General features: G+C 42.3%; 1 protein-coding gene across 1 annotated transcript in view; it reads left to right on the forward strand.

The window, feature by feature from the left end:
• Positions 1–100: 100 nt before the first annotated feature.
• The window catches only part of LOC138948452 (endoplasmic reticulum transmembrane helix translocase-like), a 43,848-nt gene continuing 26,735 nt past the window's right edge, over positions 101–17,213 (forward strand). Inside the window, exons 1-16 of the mRNA XM_070319999.1 lie at positions 101–381; positions 2,534–2,623; positions 3,219–3,406; positions 4,180–4,252; positions 5,000–5,155; positions 6,853–6,922; positions 8,025–8,131; positions 9,541–9,670; positions 10,471–10,653; positions 12,268–12,405; positions 12,719–12,839; positions 13,451–13,605; positions 14,356–14,531; positions 15,179–15,289; positions 16,061–16,186; positions 16,500–16,608. Coding sequence (XP_070176100.1) covers positions 127–381; positions 2,534–2,623; positions 3,219–3,406; positions 4,180–4,252; positions 5,000–5,155; positions 6,853–6,922; positions 8,025–8,131; positions 9,541–9,670; positions 10,471–10,653; positions 12,268–12,405; positions 12,719–12,839; positions 13,451–13,605; positions 14,356–14,531; positions 15,179–15,289; positions 16,061–16,186; positions 16,500–16,608 — 2,188 coding nt within the window. The 5' untranslated portion in view covers positions 101–126. The remainder of the gene's footprint in view (positions 382–2,533; positions 2,624–3,218; positions 3,407–4,179; positions 4,253–4,999; positions 5,156–6,852; positions 6,923–8,024; positions 8,132–9,540; positions 9,671–10,470; positions 10,654–12,267; positions 12,406–12,718; positions 12,840–13,450; positions 13,606–14,355; positions 14,532–15,178; positions 15,290–16,060; positions 16,187–16,499; positions 16,609–17,213) is intronic.

Raw genomic sequence — 17,213 nt, forward strand, 5'->3', positions numbered from 1 at the left:
TTTAATGCCTTTAAGCATAATTTTCAGGATGAGCGAGATACATAGATTGATAGAAAAGCAATGACACAAATTGTTTTAGTAGTTGAGTAACATAAAATTCAGTGCAGTATTACTGTAGGACACAAAATGGCTGCGCCCTTAAACGACGAGATTCAGCGGTTGTCCTACCATAATATCAGGCCTGTTATTCTCCACGGATATGTTTTACCGTTTATCTTCATTTATGCGGGATGGTTCTATACCTGGACAACTGTTTATGGCATGGACGATTACTTTGAAGCCGGCCTGATTGCGTTTGCAATCGTCGGTCTGTTACAGATCTTGACAGCCCTGTTCTGTATGTGGTCCATTGATGTTCGTTGCGCGATGACGTGTTCCAAGGTAATTTGCATTTGCTTAATATACAAGAATTAAAACGTTTTTGAAGTCTGTTTATATTTGTATTTTTAGAAACAACGTGCGTGCTTTTTATCATTGAAATACTTGTAGCTGAAGAGCACGCACATGACATGGTGCTAGTAATATTCAATTGAAGCAGTTCTTCTTCTTCTTCTTCTTTCTTTAGACTGCCGCCTTCATCAAGGTGAAGATTCTGCAGACAATTATTAACTGTGCCTAAGCAATTTTGCCAGGAAAGACCCTTTTGTCAATCGTGGGATCTTTAACGTGCACACCCAATGTAGTGTACACGGGGGGAGGGTTCGGACACCGAAGAGAGTCTGCACACAAAGTTGACTCTGAAATAAATTTCCGCCGAACCTGGGATCGAACTCACGCTGACAGCGGCCAACTGAATACAAATCCAGCGCGCTACCAACTGAGCTATATCCCCGCCCAGTTTGCTAAAGTCAAGATCCCAAGATACACCAGAGGGCACCACAGGCAGAAGGTATCGTCCACTGGACTACTACTATCACAGAAAGACTACAAGGTACGTCACTCACCTTCGAGTCTTCTGTGTTCTTGGAGTCGCTTCCTGAGGAAAAATATTGTTCAAGACGGTTTGCCTCTTCCTACAGTCTGTGTAAGGTCAAATGAATACAGTTGAATGATTGTTTGAACTGTATGTACCTTTAATTTTCAGCTTCCGTCCCTTGCAGGTTGTTTTTAACCATCATTTGGACGAATCTTCGTTTGCGAGCCGCTAATATCCACTTCGTTTCAAATCATGCATCCGCACCGAATATGCATACCAGCGCTCATTGGTTAATAACAGGATATTCGATGATTATTTTCCCGTGGGTAGCTTCCCTTTGCTGCACAATATTTACATATGTTTTAGACCAATGAGCGCTGGTATGCATATTCGGTGCGGATGCATGATTTGAAACGAAGTGGATATTAGCGGCTCGCAAACAAAGATTTGTCCAAATGATGGTTAAAAACAACCTGCAAGGGACGGAAGCTGAAAATTAAAGGTACATACAGTTCAAACAATCATTCAACTGTATTTATTTGACCTTACACAGACTGTAGGAAGAGGCAAACCGTCTTGAACAATATTTTTCCCCAGGTAGCGACTCCAAGAACACAGAAGACTCGAAGGTGAGTGACGTACCTTGTAGTCTTTCTGTGATAGTAGTAGTCCAGTGGACGATACCTTCCGCCTGTGAGGGCACACGACAGTACAAGACTACCGGTCCAGGACTCCCACAGAACATCGTTCTTCCCATCAGCCACCCACTTCTGCTATTACATCCCTCAAGAGGCTGTCAGTGCCAGCTCCCCCAGGCCTTGAGCCCTGGCTCGGAGAAGATCTATAGATCATAAACAGATCGAATAACCAAAGGGAAGTAAGCGCTCTAAATGCATACGACAAGTGTAATGGAGTAAGCGAGAGTTATACGGAACCAATCTCCTGGCATGTGACCTGAGATAATAACAAGCATTAAAATGAACAAGCGACTTTCTTCATCAAAATAATAGAGATCATAAACATCTCTGTTGAAAACCCACTGTCCTCTCCCCCTCCCTCCCCACCACCTCTCCATCCATCCTCAACCACAAGAAATCAGTAGGATTAGTAGTACAGATGTATAAGAAATTAATCTATAACCTTTGGCAGCTTTGCTCTGTGTTGTTCGTCCTGTTTGTGATGTTTCGTCTGGGCCCAGATGCTGCGTTAGGTAGCACTGGGTGGGTCGCTAGCCCTGGGCCTGAAAATGTCACAGGTCTGTTTCTTTCAGGCAAGAATTGATAGCAGTGCAAGACATATATGAGTGTATATGAAACGGGTCAATGACTAGCAATGCAAGAATTAAACACTATTGGTTGATAGTGATACCGAAAAGATCATCTGCACAGGTCGGTAAACAGCCATGAACAGCCAATCAGATTGGCAGCTGTGTGGCCGCCATTTTGGAAGAATTATTGTTCTGCAAAAATGTAGCTTTTAAATTTAATGTTATTCTACATAATCCAATTATGTATTGTAATGCTCAGTTTTTCATGGTTTGTTTGGTTGTTTGTAATTTGTAGGTGGATGACCTATGTAAAGCTATTGTTTGTTTTGAAAATTGTTTGTAATTAACAGGTGGATGACCCGCACAAAGCGACATGGCTGAAGGTGGTGCCCACCCCAAACAACGGGTCCACAGAACTCATCAGGCTTCACCGTGGAAACGTGAGTCAGATTTTGTTCTGGGATAAAGTGTGAAGAACCTGCTTTGGCTTGGAGGATATCAAATGCCAAGCGACAGTAGATTGCGATGCTCATGCAGTTTTAGTGTGTGTGTGTTTGCACACAAATGAAGAATAACTTTGATGATAAAAAGTCATGGTATGTACTGGTAATTGTAGTAAGGCTTTTCTACTGATTCTTGCCAAGTCGTCTGTGGGTGCAGGTGTTTCTTTTGATCACAGAATTTTCAAAGTATGCATTAAGTAAGTGAACATAGATGCTACTGCCGCTGTATTTTATGTGACTGGCAGTGATTCCACTTGAGACCGTACAAATACTACAATTGTACCTGAAACCAACGGACACCCTTCATTTGGAACTAGTCAAAAAGTCGTGAGAGGGATTCTTTGGTTAATTTGACAAGTAAAGGGACAATTCAAAATTGGATTTCATGGGACTGGAAGGTGTCCCCTCGTCAGAGAAACCTAAAATTACACCTACCACTGTATGTTTGGTATACATGACACTTGTCCATTTTGAAAATGATGAGCAATGTTTGTTTTTTCATTTTATAATTTCTTCATATTTTATGTTTCAGAAGGAGGAAGGAGAAGAGCTGTGGTTCCAGTTCCAGAAGACCAAGTACCTGTATGACGGGGATGAAAAGAAGCAGTTTGTTCACGTCACCTTCCCCATCGACCACTCTGTCAACTTCTACATGGACTGGAAGGGCTACCAAGACGACGAGGAGGTTGCCGCTGCGGAGAAAAAATTCGGCATCAACCAGTAATTGCTCTTTTGGTTTTTATCCTTTTTTCACGCTTTTACTCAGAGGGGTTTTGATGGAGGATGCTTAGCTTTTGTTCGAAAAATGTTGAGTTTAATGAAGTTCTGTGCACGTGGAAGTTATTGACAAATGACATCCACTAGAAACGTACAAATGTTGTCACATCTTCTGCATGTCTCCCAAGAGCTGACAAGGAATATTGAGAACTGAATTTGTCTCGGCTGCTTTGTCAAATCAGTCGCAGAAAATTACTTGTTTGTTTGTTTGTTTGCCTAACGCCCAGCCGACCACGAAGGGCCATATCAGGGCGGTGCTGCTTTGACATATAACGTGCGCCACACACAAGACAGAAGTCGCAGCACAGGCTTCATGTCTCACCCAGTCACATTATTCTAACACCGGACCAACCAGTCCTAGCACTAACCCCATAATGCCAGACGCCAGGCGGAGCAGCCACTAGATTGCCAATTTTAAAGTCTTAGGTATGACCCGGCCGGGGTTCGAACCCACGACCTCCCGATCACGGGGCGGACGCCTTACCACTAGGCCAACAGTGCCGGTACTTGTAAGGTTATGAAGACTGTGCATGTATCTGTATCGTGTATCATTAAGTAATAAGTATGTTGTTTTTTCAGTATCTTTTTCTGCTTTAGTACATATCGAACTTGGTAATGACATGCTGTAAAGAGATACTGTGTTTTGACAGTTTGGTCATAAGAATATTACGTCTTAGCAGCTTTGTACACTGAACAGTGTTCTCCGTGTGTTTCAGGATGGTGATGGACATTCCACGTTTTGCAGAGTTGTTCAGCGAGAGAGCCACCGCACCTTTCTTTGTTTTCCAGGTTGGTACTGTTGCTGACAGTGTTTAGCTTTGCACAGCCATTCTTTATTATGAAAGGCATAGTATGGCAGTAGCCATTTTGAAGACATTTTCTGGTAAATTTAACCTTAAAGAGTTCAAGGGACATTCGCTGTGATGTAATTTAGACACACCTGCATTGATTAGCTCGAAAATGCTTCGCAACTATGTCATTTAATTGAATGAATGTTATTAGTCAAACAGTAACAGTCTGGCAACTCTTTGTTCATCGTCACATTCGTAGAGGCAGACAAAAACTGTTGGATTAGGGAATTCAAAGCTGTAATCTGGTGAATGTGTGCTAACTCTATTCATGTTCACTGTTCACAGGTGTTTTGTGTGGGTCTGTGGTGTCTGGACGAGTACTGGTACTACAGCGTGTTCACGCTATTCATGTTCACTGTTCACAGGTGTTTTGTGTGGGTCTGTGGTGTTTGGACGAGTACTGGTACTACAGCGTGTTCACGCTATTCATGTTCACTGTTCACAGGTGTTTTGTGTGGGTCTGTGGTGTTTGGACGAGTACTGGTACTACAGCGTGTTCAAGCTATTCATGTTCACTGTTCACAGGTGTTTTGTGTGGGTCTGTGGTGTTTGGACGAGTACTGGTACTACAGCGTGTTCACGCTATTCATGTTCACTGTTCACAGGTGTTTTGTGTGGGTCTGTGGTGTTTGGACGAGTACTGGTACTACAGCGTGTTCACGCTATTCATGTTCACTGTTCACAGGTGTTTTGTGTGGGTCTGTGGTGTTTGGACGAGTACTGGTACTACAGCGTGTTCACGCTATTCATGCTGATTGCCTTTGAGGCAACGTTAGTGCAGCAACAGCTTCGCAACATGGCCGAGATTCGCAAGATGGGCAACAAACCATATCTCATCCAGGTAAGTGCTGTTAAGATAATTTAAGTCAGAGATCAGATTATTCCTCTTTTTTGACAGCTCCTGGTACTCCCTGTGGTATGAATAGTTTGACACGTTTCATTGATTGTGAAGCTTATAACAGCCCCATTCAGGGAGATGAAAATCTATTGAGATCTTGACATTTTTGTCTCATTTTGAAACTAGTGAACCTGTTTTCCTACGTTTTAATATACCAGTATTAAAACGTTTTTGGAGTCTTGTTTATATTTGTATTTTTAGAAACAACGTGCGTCCTTTTTTTTCATTGAAATACTTGTAGCTGAAGAGCACGCACATGGGGCTAGTAATAACTAATATTCAATTGAAGCAGTTTGCTTGAGTCAGGATCCCACGATACACCAGAGAGCACACAACAGTACAAGACAATTTTTCATTCTAATTTCTGATAAGTGGCTTGTGCAATTGGTGCCAGCGTAAGGTTTTTGTAGTTACCTTTTTTCTACTGAATTGCTCAGTATAGTCAAACTTGTTGTTACAACCACCTCTCGAGAACACAAGCACCCCAAAGAAACCCTGTCAGGCTTTTTGAGTCACTTGAGAAAAAGTGACTCTATGTAATCGGTCAGTGTTAGTCTGTCCGGCCGGCCGGCCGGCCGTCCGTAGACACCACCTTAACGTTGGACTTTTCTCGGAAACTATCAAAGCGATCGGGCTCATATTTTGTTTAGTCGTGACCTCCAATGACCTCTACACTTTAACGATGGTTTCGTTGACCTTTGACCTTTTTCAAGGTCACAGGTCAGCGTCAAAGGAAAAATTAGACATTTTATATCTTTGACAAAGTTCATCGGATGTGATTGAAACTTTGTAGGATTATTCTTTACATCAAAGTATTTACATCTGTAGCCTTTTACGAACGTTATCAGAAAAACAAGGGAGATAACTAGCCTTTTCTGTTCGGCAACACACAACTTAACGTTGGGCTTTTCTCGGAAACTATAAAAGTGACCGGGCTCAAATTTTATGTGAACGTGACTCATTGTGTTGTGAATAGCAATTTCTTCCTGTCCATCTGATGCCTCATATAATATTCAGAACTGCGAAAGTGACTCGATCGAGCGTTTGCTCTTCTTGTTCTCTCTATAATTGACCTTTCCATAGCGACCACCTGTCCATAACAACCAGTTCTGGTTGGTCCTTTGTGTAGTCCTTATCCACCTGTCTATAACAACCAGTTCTGGTTGGTCCTTTGTGTAGTCCTTATCCACCTGTCTATAACAACCAGTTCTGGTTGGTCCTTTGTGTAGTCCTTATCCACCTGTCTATAACAACCAGTTCTGGTTGGTCCTTTGTGTGGTCCTTATCCACCTGTCTATAACAACCAGTTCTGGTTGGTCCCTTGTGTAGTCCTTATCCACCTGTCTATAACAACCAGTTCTGGTTGGTCCTTTGTGTGGTCCTTATCCACCTGTCTATAACAACCAGTTCTGGTTGGTCCTTTGTGTGGTCCTTATCCACCTGTCCATAACAACCAGTTCTGGTTGGTCCCTTGGTTGGTCCCTTGTGCGGTCCTCATGGACAGGTTAGGCTGTATTTACTCAACAGAGATCATCAGATAATCTGGAGTAAGTATGTTAGCAATTTCTTTTATGGCTACAGGTCTGCAGATAATGTTATTGTTTATATCATTGTACAGTGTACTGTCTTTGTACTTGCAGGTTTACCGCAATAGGAAATGGATCAAGGTGATGACCGACACTCTCATTCCTGGAGACATCGTTTCCATCAGTAAGGCTTCCTTCTCTGTGTGTAATTCTCTACAGCTCTATCTGTCGTGCTGTATTTATTGTCCTCTTCTGTAAGCTCTGATTTGCAGAAGAGACAGTTGTATGGAGAAGTGATTTGTTGTAACCTTTCACAACCTTTCACATTTTGATGGGGAGAAGGGGGTCTTGGCTTTTCAAAAATACATGTGAACAAATATGTTCAGCTTTCATCTTGAATGTTGTGATAATTGTATTTATTGGCTTATCTTCCACCCAAGATATGTTATGCTCTTTGTTGATTACAAGCTTTTTCGAAAGAGCTAACAGTATTTAGGTGTTCATGAAGAGTTGGAATATCTGTCTTAAAGGTCCTTGTCTACATTTTTATACCGAAATCGCCATTTGACCATTAAAATGCAGAGTCTATTATCTACAAATATCAACAATACACCCCCTTTCGATCAGGAAAGACGAAGCCAGTGTAGCCGTTTGAAAATTCATTGTAGTATTTCAGCGTAGTACTCATAGTAGGATATCCTTATTTGGAAAATGCCAAGCGCAAAACTCCTCTCAAATCCCGTGCATTTCGTGCGTTTAAAAAAAAGCGTGGACAGCGCTCCAGTGTCAAACTGTTGCTGCACTTGTTTGGGCGTGGCTATACAGTATAAGCATAGTGACATGAATTTGTTTGGTCAGTATTTTTAGGCAAAGCACATGTTCTCAGCAAACAGAAAACAAAATATTGGAAGCGTGAGTCACGCTACCCAAAAATAAAATCTTTTTTTGCTTATATTTTTTTTCTATAACTTTTTTCCCCCATGGTTCATTAATCATCTGACATAACTTATTAGCGAAATCTAACCATATTAAGATTATTGAAAAAAAGCAAACATGTAGACCACCACCTTTAAGGAGTTAAGGCAGTCCTTAATGGAGAGTGAAGTTGACTTCCCAGAGACTTCAATATTCACAAAGTCTTTTTTTAAGGGAAAATTCACTGCCAAAGCTTCGTGCAGCGAGCTTTATGAAGTAGACTTGACAAAGCCAATTCCGCCCAATCATTGTTACTTTATTTGCTTTCTTGTTCTTGTGTTATGGCATTTCAAGGAGTGTGACTGTTTCAGCGCGGTCGCAAGATGACAAGACATTGCCGTGTGACATGTTGCTGCTGAGGGGTCCCTGCATTGTTGACGAGTCCATGCTGACTGGAGAGTCTGTGCCTGTCATGAAAGTAAGTCACGGCTGTAGCCAAGAATCACATGCAGGGAGTAAAACAGGAAGGGTGGCTTGGGAGGGGGGAGGGTGGTGTGGGTAGGTATGGGAGGAGGGGGGGGGGAGGGGTATGGTAGAGCTTGGGGAATGTGGTGGTGAAATGGGGGCAGAAAGTATCGTTCCGGTTTTTACATTTAGTCAAGTTTTGACTAAATGTTTTAACATAGAGGGGGAATCGAGACGAGGGTCGTGGTGTATGTGTGTGTCTGTCTGTGTGTGTGTGTAGAGCGATTCAGACTAAACTACTGGACCGATCTTTATGAAAATTTACATGAGAGTTCCTCGGAGTAATATCCCCGGACGTTTTTTTTCATTTTTTCGATAAATGTCTTTGATGACGTCATATCCGGCTTTTTGTAAAAGTTGAGGCGGCACTGTCACACCCTCATTTTTCAATCAAATTGATTGACATTTTGGCCAAGGAATTTTTGACAAAGGCCGGACTTTGGTATTGCATTTCAGCATGGAGGCTTAAACATTAATTAATGACTTTGGTCATTTAAAAATCTGAAAATTGTAAATATAATAATTTTTTTATAAAACGATCCAAATTTACGTTCATCTTATTCTTCATCATTTTCTGATTCCAAAAACATATAAATATGTCATATTCGGATTAAAAACAAGCTCTGAAAAATAGAATTTTAAAAATTATGATCAAAATTAAATTTTCGAAATTGATTTAGAAACAATTTCATCTTATTCCTTGTCGGTTCCTGATTCCAAAAACATATAGATATGATATGTTTCGATTAAAAACACGCTCAGAAAGTTCAAACGAAGAGAGGTACAGAAAAGCGTGCTATGCAGCACAGCGAAACCACTACCGCGCGAAACCGTCTTGTCAGTTTCACTGCGTTTTGCACGAGCAGCGGACTATGGTCATTGTGAAAAAATGCAGTGCGTTCAGTTTCATTCTGTGAGTTCCACAGCTTGACTAAATGTAGTAATTTCGTCTTACGCGACTTTTTTTCTTTTCTTCCTGTGATGATGTCATTGGGGGGGGGGGGGGGGGGGGGGGGGGGGGAGGGGGGGAATGTGCTGTGGGAGAAAGGCATTTGTTGACTTTATTTGTCCTTTTATGATGAGTGTACATGTGTGTGTTTCTGTTATTTTGGTGTGTGCTTGCATGTGTGTTGTGGGATGTAGTTTTGTGTGTGTTTCTGTTATTTTGGTGTGTGCTTGCATGTGTGTTGTGGGATGTAGTTTTGTGTGTGTGATTGTTTGCATGCTGGTGCTTGTTCACTCAAAAGCAGTAAGAAAGCAGAAGCTATGCATTCTCCCTGAACTGTTCCACATCTTACACTATTTCGCCTGGACTTACGTTATAAGCTTGTCCAAACATCACTGTTATGTGTTTGCTTGCAGGAGCCAGTGGAACAGATAGAGGGAGACCACATACTGGACATAGAGCTGGACGGCAAACTGCACGTTCTGTTTGGCGGCACCAAGGTGGTTCAACACACCCCTCCTGGCAAGACAGGGCCGGGGCTCAAAGGTAGACAACTTCTTACTCTGATCTTGAGGATTTGGGGCATTGTTGTGAGACCTTTAGTGGTCTGAAAAAATGTGGTTAAAAAAGAGAGTTTTAGAATGGCGGCGACTTTGTGAAGAAAACAAAATATGTGAAAATAGGGCTCCAAATTAGAAAAGCTATGCATGCTGGGAGTTTATGGTTTATAATACTTTTAACTGGGTTGAAAATGGTTATTGTGGTTATGTTACAAGTTACTTTTGTGTGCAGAAAGAAAGAACAGAATAAATCAAGGAAGCTGTAACTTTATTTTTAATTTTGTATTTTGCAGTCACAGATAGTTGTATATTAGGCAAAAAAAAAAAAATTGTCTGTTTCTGGTAACATGGCTAAAAAAAATAGGGTCGGTAGGTCGGGATTTTTTTTTTAATTTTTTTATTTTTTTTTTTTTACCCCAAATGTAGACCAATAAAACTAACTTTAAAAATTGCGCAAAGAGACTGGATTCACTATACATAGAGACAAGACACTCAACACATTTACAAATCGTCAGCGGACTTTCGTTTTCACACGTTTTTGTTGTTCATTTTCTCACCCTGTCCTTTACCACCAAAAAAAGAAAACAAACAAATTTTGAGTTTGGAAAAAAAAAGTTTAGGGTCGGCGCCGAAATTTAGGGTCGGTCGGGTGACCAGAAACAGACAATTTTTTTTTGTTGGCCTTAGACCCGAAAGCTGTGCCACCAGTTAAATCATCATAAAAACCAAATTATGGAAATTAACACTCCCCATATAATACAGCGAACTTTCTTGTGTATTTTGCAGCCAGTGACAACGGCTGTATAGCCTACGTACTGCGTCACAGTTTCAACACGTCTCAGGGGAAGCTACTGCGCACCATCCTGTTTGGTGTCAAGAGAGTGACGGCCAATAACCTAGAGACATTCTTTTTCATCATGTTCCTGCTGGTCTTCGCGATCGTGGCTGCCTCCTACGTCTGGATCAAGGGTGAGCAGACTTGTAGACATTTCTGGTCATGATTTTTTGTGTGTGTTCCAGGTTCATCGATGATTGGAATGATAGCCTTGTAATGATGCTGCTATTTTTCAAAATGACAACAAGAAAATCTGCAATTTTCAGACGTTTTAGTCAGTCTCAGTTGTCATCATTCACCCTTTCACCCTCGAAAAGGTTGGGCAATTAATTGTGCTCGATATGAGGGCAAGTTTTCAGCATCTCCCATCATCATTTTCTCATTGTGTTAAAGCTTGTCTGCAAGAGTGCTGTGTGTTTCTCCTCCTCCTCCTCCAGCGTTCCAGAATTGTCTGGTTACGTGTGAGCTCGTTTGCCCATTTGGGTTCCCCACACTATACTTTGAGAGCATAGTCAGCTTCACTCCGCTTTTGTTGAGTAGGCATGCTGGGTATTTTTGTGTTTCCATAACCCACCGAACTCTGACATGGATTACAGGATCTTTTCCATGCGCACTTGGTCTTGTGCTTGCGTGTACACACGAAGGGGGTTAAATCACTTAGCAGGTCTGCACATAAGTTGACCTGGGAGATCGGAAAAATCTCCACTCTTAACCCACCAAGCGGCAGCGACCGGGATTCGAACTCACGACCTCCCGATTAGGAGGCCGACGTCTTGCCACTGCGCCCGTCTGTGTGTTTCTTATTGATCAGAGATGAGATTCTTCCTCCTTTTTGACTGCTCCTCTAATTGTGCTTTACTTTAAGAGTGGAGTTTTGATTTGTTTGTAATGTTTCTATGCCAGTAGTGGCCTTCAGCATGTGCGTTTTTGTTTGGATTGTCTAGTCAGTGTTCTCTTCTGAAGATTTGCTCAGGTTCTGTTTTTAAAAATGCTGCAGTTACGTTGTTACTTGAGAACTTAAAATGTGTGCGGTCTGTGTAGTAAAATGCACTAAAGCCTCTGCACGCAGCAGTTTGGGAGACAATCAAAGATTTTTACAATGAAAAGAACACTGAAAAAGATTTATATGTCAAAACAAACCCACCTACAGTGGAACCGCTCTTTTCAAACCTCCAAAGATGTGCAAAAGTTGGGTCTTTCTTCTTCTTTTCTTCTTCTGCGTTCGTGGGCTGAAACTCCCACGTGCACTCGTGGTTTGCACGAGTGGAATTTTACGTGTATGATCGTTTTTACCCCGCCATTTAGGCAGCCATACGCCGCTTTCGGAGGAAGCATGCTGGGTGTTTTCGTGTTTCTATAACCCACCGAACTCTGACATGGATTACAGGATCTTTTTCGTGCGCACTTGGTCTTGTGCTTGCGTGTACACATGGGGGTGTTCGGACACCGAGGAGAGTCTGCACACAAAGTTGACTCTGAGAAATAAATCTCTCGCCGAACGTGGGGACGAACTCACGCTGACAGCGGCCAACTGGATACAAATCCAGCGCGCTACCGACTGAGCTACATCCCCGCCCCATTGGGTCTTATAATGGGGAAGTCTTTGAGTGGAGATCAGTTTACACATGTTATGCACAGAAAATAAGAAAAGGGGGGTTTCACTGTATTGAAAAAGATTTAAATGATAAGACAACCCCCATAACACAGACAAATGTATATCATTGCCATTTGTGTTGATGTTGCTTCAGGCACAGAGAACCCAAAACGTAACCGCTACAAGCTGTTCCTGGAGTGTACGCTGATCCTGACGTCAGTGGTCCCCCCTGAGCTACCCATCGAGCTGTCACTGGCCGTCAACACATCTCTCCTGGCGCTCACCAAGCTCTGTGAGTGTCACCTCTTTCTTTTGTGTTGTCTTTAAAGATGCATCCCTACTCATGTTAACATGGTTTGTCTCCAGGCTTTTATACAAGATCAGAGCATCTCGCTGTGATGACAGATCGAAATCTCATTGATGCTTACATTTGTCATGATCCGCAAACTTCGACCATTATTTTTAATATCCACTGAGACTCAGTATGTAACTCTTCATCTCTGTGTGTTATCCTAACTATTACCAAGTAATTCCTGGTATTTATTGAATTTCATGAACAGACACAGGTCTTTTTTATTTCATGGCTACTTCTCTTTTTTATTCAGATGTGTACTGCACAGAACCGTTCAGGATACCATTTGCGGGCAAGATTGATATATGTTGCTTCGACAAGACCGGGACGCTGACCAGTGATAATCTGGTGGTAGAGGGCGTCACTGGGTTAGGGTGAGTTCTGTCATCATGGTTATGTTTTTTAAGGAATTGTCTTCTGCTTGAGGCAGCTCGGTGAGTGACAAATTCAAGAAGCTCTGAGTTGATGTCATGACTCCTTTGGCTGCATATGTATCCCACAAACACTTTTTTATTATTACATGGCTTCCGCCAAACTGTCAGCAACACTTTCTACATCATGCAAAGGGCATACTGGCTCTTTCTTGTAAGAAGTTTGTGGTTTCATGAATCACAGTATGAGAGAAACATGTAAATATGTTTGGAGGAACAAAGGTATCTTCAGGCCTGGGAATGATATGGCTTTCGTTGTAAATACGACGAAGTCCTTTTCTAATTGTGTAAGAAAAGAGCCTCCGTGTGCCCTTAAAAATGCTTAAAACACAACATTTTCCCGTCAGTACGCCCAAACCACTTTTACTCATCCCAGGCCGGTATTTTTCACTGCATAGCAGTTAGCACCACACCATTAGAGGTAGCTCGCTGAGCAGTATAAAGCCTGCATGTCCATTTAAATCTTGTGAAACTGAAAAAAAGGTTGACTTACTTCTGGATGTTTCTATTGCATGTAGATCAGTATTGATTCATTCTTTTTTTTTCTTCCTCAGAAAGGGAACAGAGATGATAGCAGCAGCAGACGCACCACTCCACACAGTACAGGTGCTGGCGACCTGCCACTCCTTGGTCCAACTGGAAGATGAGATGGTTGGAGATCCACTGGAGAAAGCCACGCTCAAGGCCGTGGAATGGAACCTTACTAAAGGTGGGCTGGTTTACCTGTATTGTCAACAGAATAACGTTTTGTGGGTGCCATTTGCCTTGTACAACTGCAATGTGAAATGGAAAATTGTGGAAATTGCAGTGACATTTGAACTCCAGATGAGTGTTTGGTGAAAGAATTGGTATTTTATTTTGGTCTGAGAGGGCTTTTTCTCATTCTTTTCAGCTTCTTCTTCTTCAGCGTTCCAGAAATTCTGGTGACATGTGAGCTTGTTTGCCCATTTGAGTTCTCCACACTATACTCTTGAGAGCATAGTCAGCTTCACTCCGCTTTCGTTGGGTAGGCATGCTGGGTATTTTCATGTTTCCATAAGCCACCAAACTCCGACATGGATTACAGGATCTTTTCCGTGCGCACTTGGTCTTGTGCTTGCGTGTACACACGAAGGGGGTTAAGTCACTAGCAGGTCTGCACATAAATTGACCTGGGAGATCAGAATAATCTCCACTCTTAACCCACCAGGCGGCAGCGACCGGGATTCGAACTCATGACCTCCCGATTAGGAGGCCAACGTCTTACCACTGCGCCACTTTGCCCGTCGTTTCTTTTCAGCATTTTGATAACAGAGAAAACAAAAAACCCGTTTACATGTAAAAGTGCAGAGAGAATGGATTTCTTGAAGACTAAGAATCCTTACATCACAGGCACATTTTTAACATATTTTGTTATCAGGAAGACAGCATAACATTGCTGCCAAATGGGAATTCACATGTCAGGTCTGTCTCCTTTCAGGTGAGGCAGTGATCCCATTAAAGGGGCGGAGCCACGGACTGAAGATCTTCCATCGCTATCACTTCTCCAGTGCTCTCAAACGTATGTCAGTCATCGTAGGCCACACCCCCGCAGGCAGCACAGAAACTCACTACATGGCCACAGTGAAGGGAGCGCCTGAAACTCTCAAAGACATGGTAGGTGTGATTCCCCCGAAATCGGCGTATGCTGCCTGAATGGCGGGTTAAAAACGGTCATACACGTAAAAATCCACTCGTGCTAAAAACATGAGGGAACGTGGGAGTCGAAGCCCATGAACAAAGAAGACATGGTAGGTGTGATAATGATATGGTAATGGTATGCATGTCAGTCATTGTAGGCCACACCCCCACTGTGAAGGATATTCTGGGATAGTTGGCGAAAAACACAGTATGGTCTCTTGGCGAAGTGCCTCTGAAAGCCTTAGTGGTTTCTAGTTTCCTTTTGCATTTTTGTGAGGGAATGTGTGCCTCATCCATTTATAGTTTAAGTTTGCAACGCCCATTTATCATGATACATGTGCAGTGGAGCCTGTCAAAACAACCACCCACACAATTGACAAAACATATTTGTGGTTATATACGTGTGGTTGTCATGGAAAGGTGAAGTACGTTGTCAGAGATCCCTTTGGGCTGTGCTTATGTTTTGGGCAGGCGGTCAGTATCGAGAGTCGACAGAAAAGGTTCCACTAGTTTCTTCAGGTGTTTGTTATTTGAGTCCCAGTGATTCAGAGTTAAGTATGGACAGAAAGACCTAGTGAATGATGCAGATATTCTCAGTGCGTACGCTGTTGGTGTGTTTTCAGTTTAAACACATCCCAGACAACTACGAGGAGGTGTACCTGGCCATGGCTAGACGGGGAGCCAGGGTGCTGGCACTGGGGTACAAGGATATCGGTGCTCTCAGTCACCAACAGGTTGGTTGGTTTTCTTTCTTTGTATGTGTTTTTTGTAGATAATGGGAAGATAACTGTACTGATAATCTGATGATTTCGTACTTTCATCATACCGTCCTGAAGAAGGCAGTTTATCGCTGCCGAAATATTGATGAAGAACATACCAAACCTGGTTTCCTGTTGTGTCCTCTTTTTTTGGATAGATAACTGTACTGCTGTGAACTAAAATTATTCTAATGCAATTTGAGAATAGAATTTGGTCAGCTTTTCCTTTACCCAAAGCTTGTCAGATAGAAAAGAAGTGTACCAACCTAAACTAAGGTAGAAAAGAAGTGTACCAACCTAAACTAAGGTAGAAAAGAAGTGTACCAACCTAAACTAAGGTAGAAAAGAAGTGTACCAACCTAAACTAAGGTAGAAAAGAAGTGTACCAACCTAAACTAAGGTAGAAAAGAAGTGTACCAACCTAAACTAAGAAAGAAAAGCCTACTGAAGAATATACTGACGGAAGCAGAGAAGACAAAATAAGAAACTAGAAGAAAAGTTAGTCTTACCTCAGTATTTTACCACATACCCCACACCCCCCACATCCTCATTGTTTACTGGCCTAGCCTCCTGCACTAATTCAAACACAGCTCACACTTGCGTCAGTCGAAAACGATTCAACCTGACTATGAACTAATTCACGTGCATCGAGAATCTCTCGTCACAAGCATTCTCTGACTCAGCACTTTCGTGCCCCATTCATTCGTCACACTAACATTTGTGACAGTATCCCTGTTCTACCCACAGATGCGAGAGTTGGTGCGGGACCAGGTGGAAAAAGGTCTGACGTTTGCCGGCTTCGTCATCATCTCCTGTCCCCTCAAATCCGACTCCAAGGCCGCCATCAAAGAGATTCTCCACTCTTCGCACTACGTGAGTTTCAACTTGGTCACTGACGGACAAAACCATGGTGGCAGTCATTTTGAAATTTTAAATAGCATGGACTGTGGAGTAAAATTTACTTGACGAGGTTGAATATCAGTGATGTCACCACGCTTGCAGAAAATGTGAAATGTGTAAGAGCATGAAGTAAATGTGCAATTAACTAGGATAATTGTAAATGATGCCAATATGTTGATGATACCATGTATGTAAAAATAGTTGCAGAAACTTAGTGAATTTGAATAGGATGTTGAAAGCATTGTGCTTTACTAGCATACTTTAATCATGTGACTCTACACGTCAGGTGTCGATGATCACGGGGGACAACCCCCTGACAGCATGTCACGTGGCCAAAGAACTACGCATCACCAGGAAGGAAACCACTCTCATTCTCTCACCGCCAAACAGACAGGGTAAGTTGCGTGCTATCAGTGTCTTGTCTTCTTCAGTCTCACTTATTTTGCAGTGTGTTGTCTTTACACCCCCGGTATAGGGGTGTGTATAGGATTCGGTCGATGTGTTTGTTTGTTTGTTTGTGTGTTTGTGTTCGCATATAGATCTCAAGAATGAACGGACCGATCGTCACCAAACTTGGTGAACAGGTTCTATACATTCCTGAGACGGTCCTTACAAAAATTGGGACCAGTCAAACACACGGTTAGGGAGTTATTGGTGGATTAAGATTCTACAAGGACTTATAGAGGGACATATTAATGGTCAAAGGGAAATAACCTTCTCAGTTGGTGGCAGTGAGAATGGTTATTTCCCTTTGACCAACGGGGGTGTTTTTTTTACCTCGGAGGAATTTCTTGTTCTGTTGTGGTAATTACAGCCATTATGGGATGTCAGTGCGCATGGGCAACTGGTTAACAATTTTGGCACAAAGAAAGTCTTTGCCTGGACTGAAGCAGAGATCTTTGAGTTTTATCACAGGTTAAAAAGAACAAGGGCAGAAGGGATGTAAGATGAAGGAACATCCATGGTGTTAACTCAGCAAGATGCTTCATGGCTGCCATCT

This window comes from Littorina saxatilis, linkage group LG15 (assembly GCF_037325665.1).
Source record: "Littorina saxatilis isolate snail1 linkage group LG15, US_GU_Lsax_2.0, whole genome shotgun sequence".
Classification (NCBI taxonomy): Eukaryota; Metazoa; Mollusca; class Gastropoda; order Littorinimorpha; family Littorinidae; genus Littorina; species Littorina saxatilis.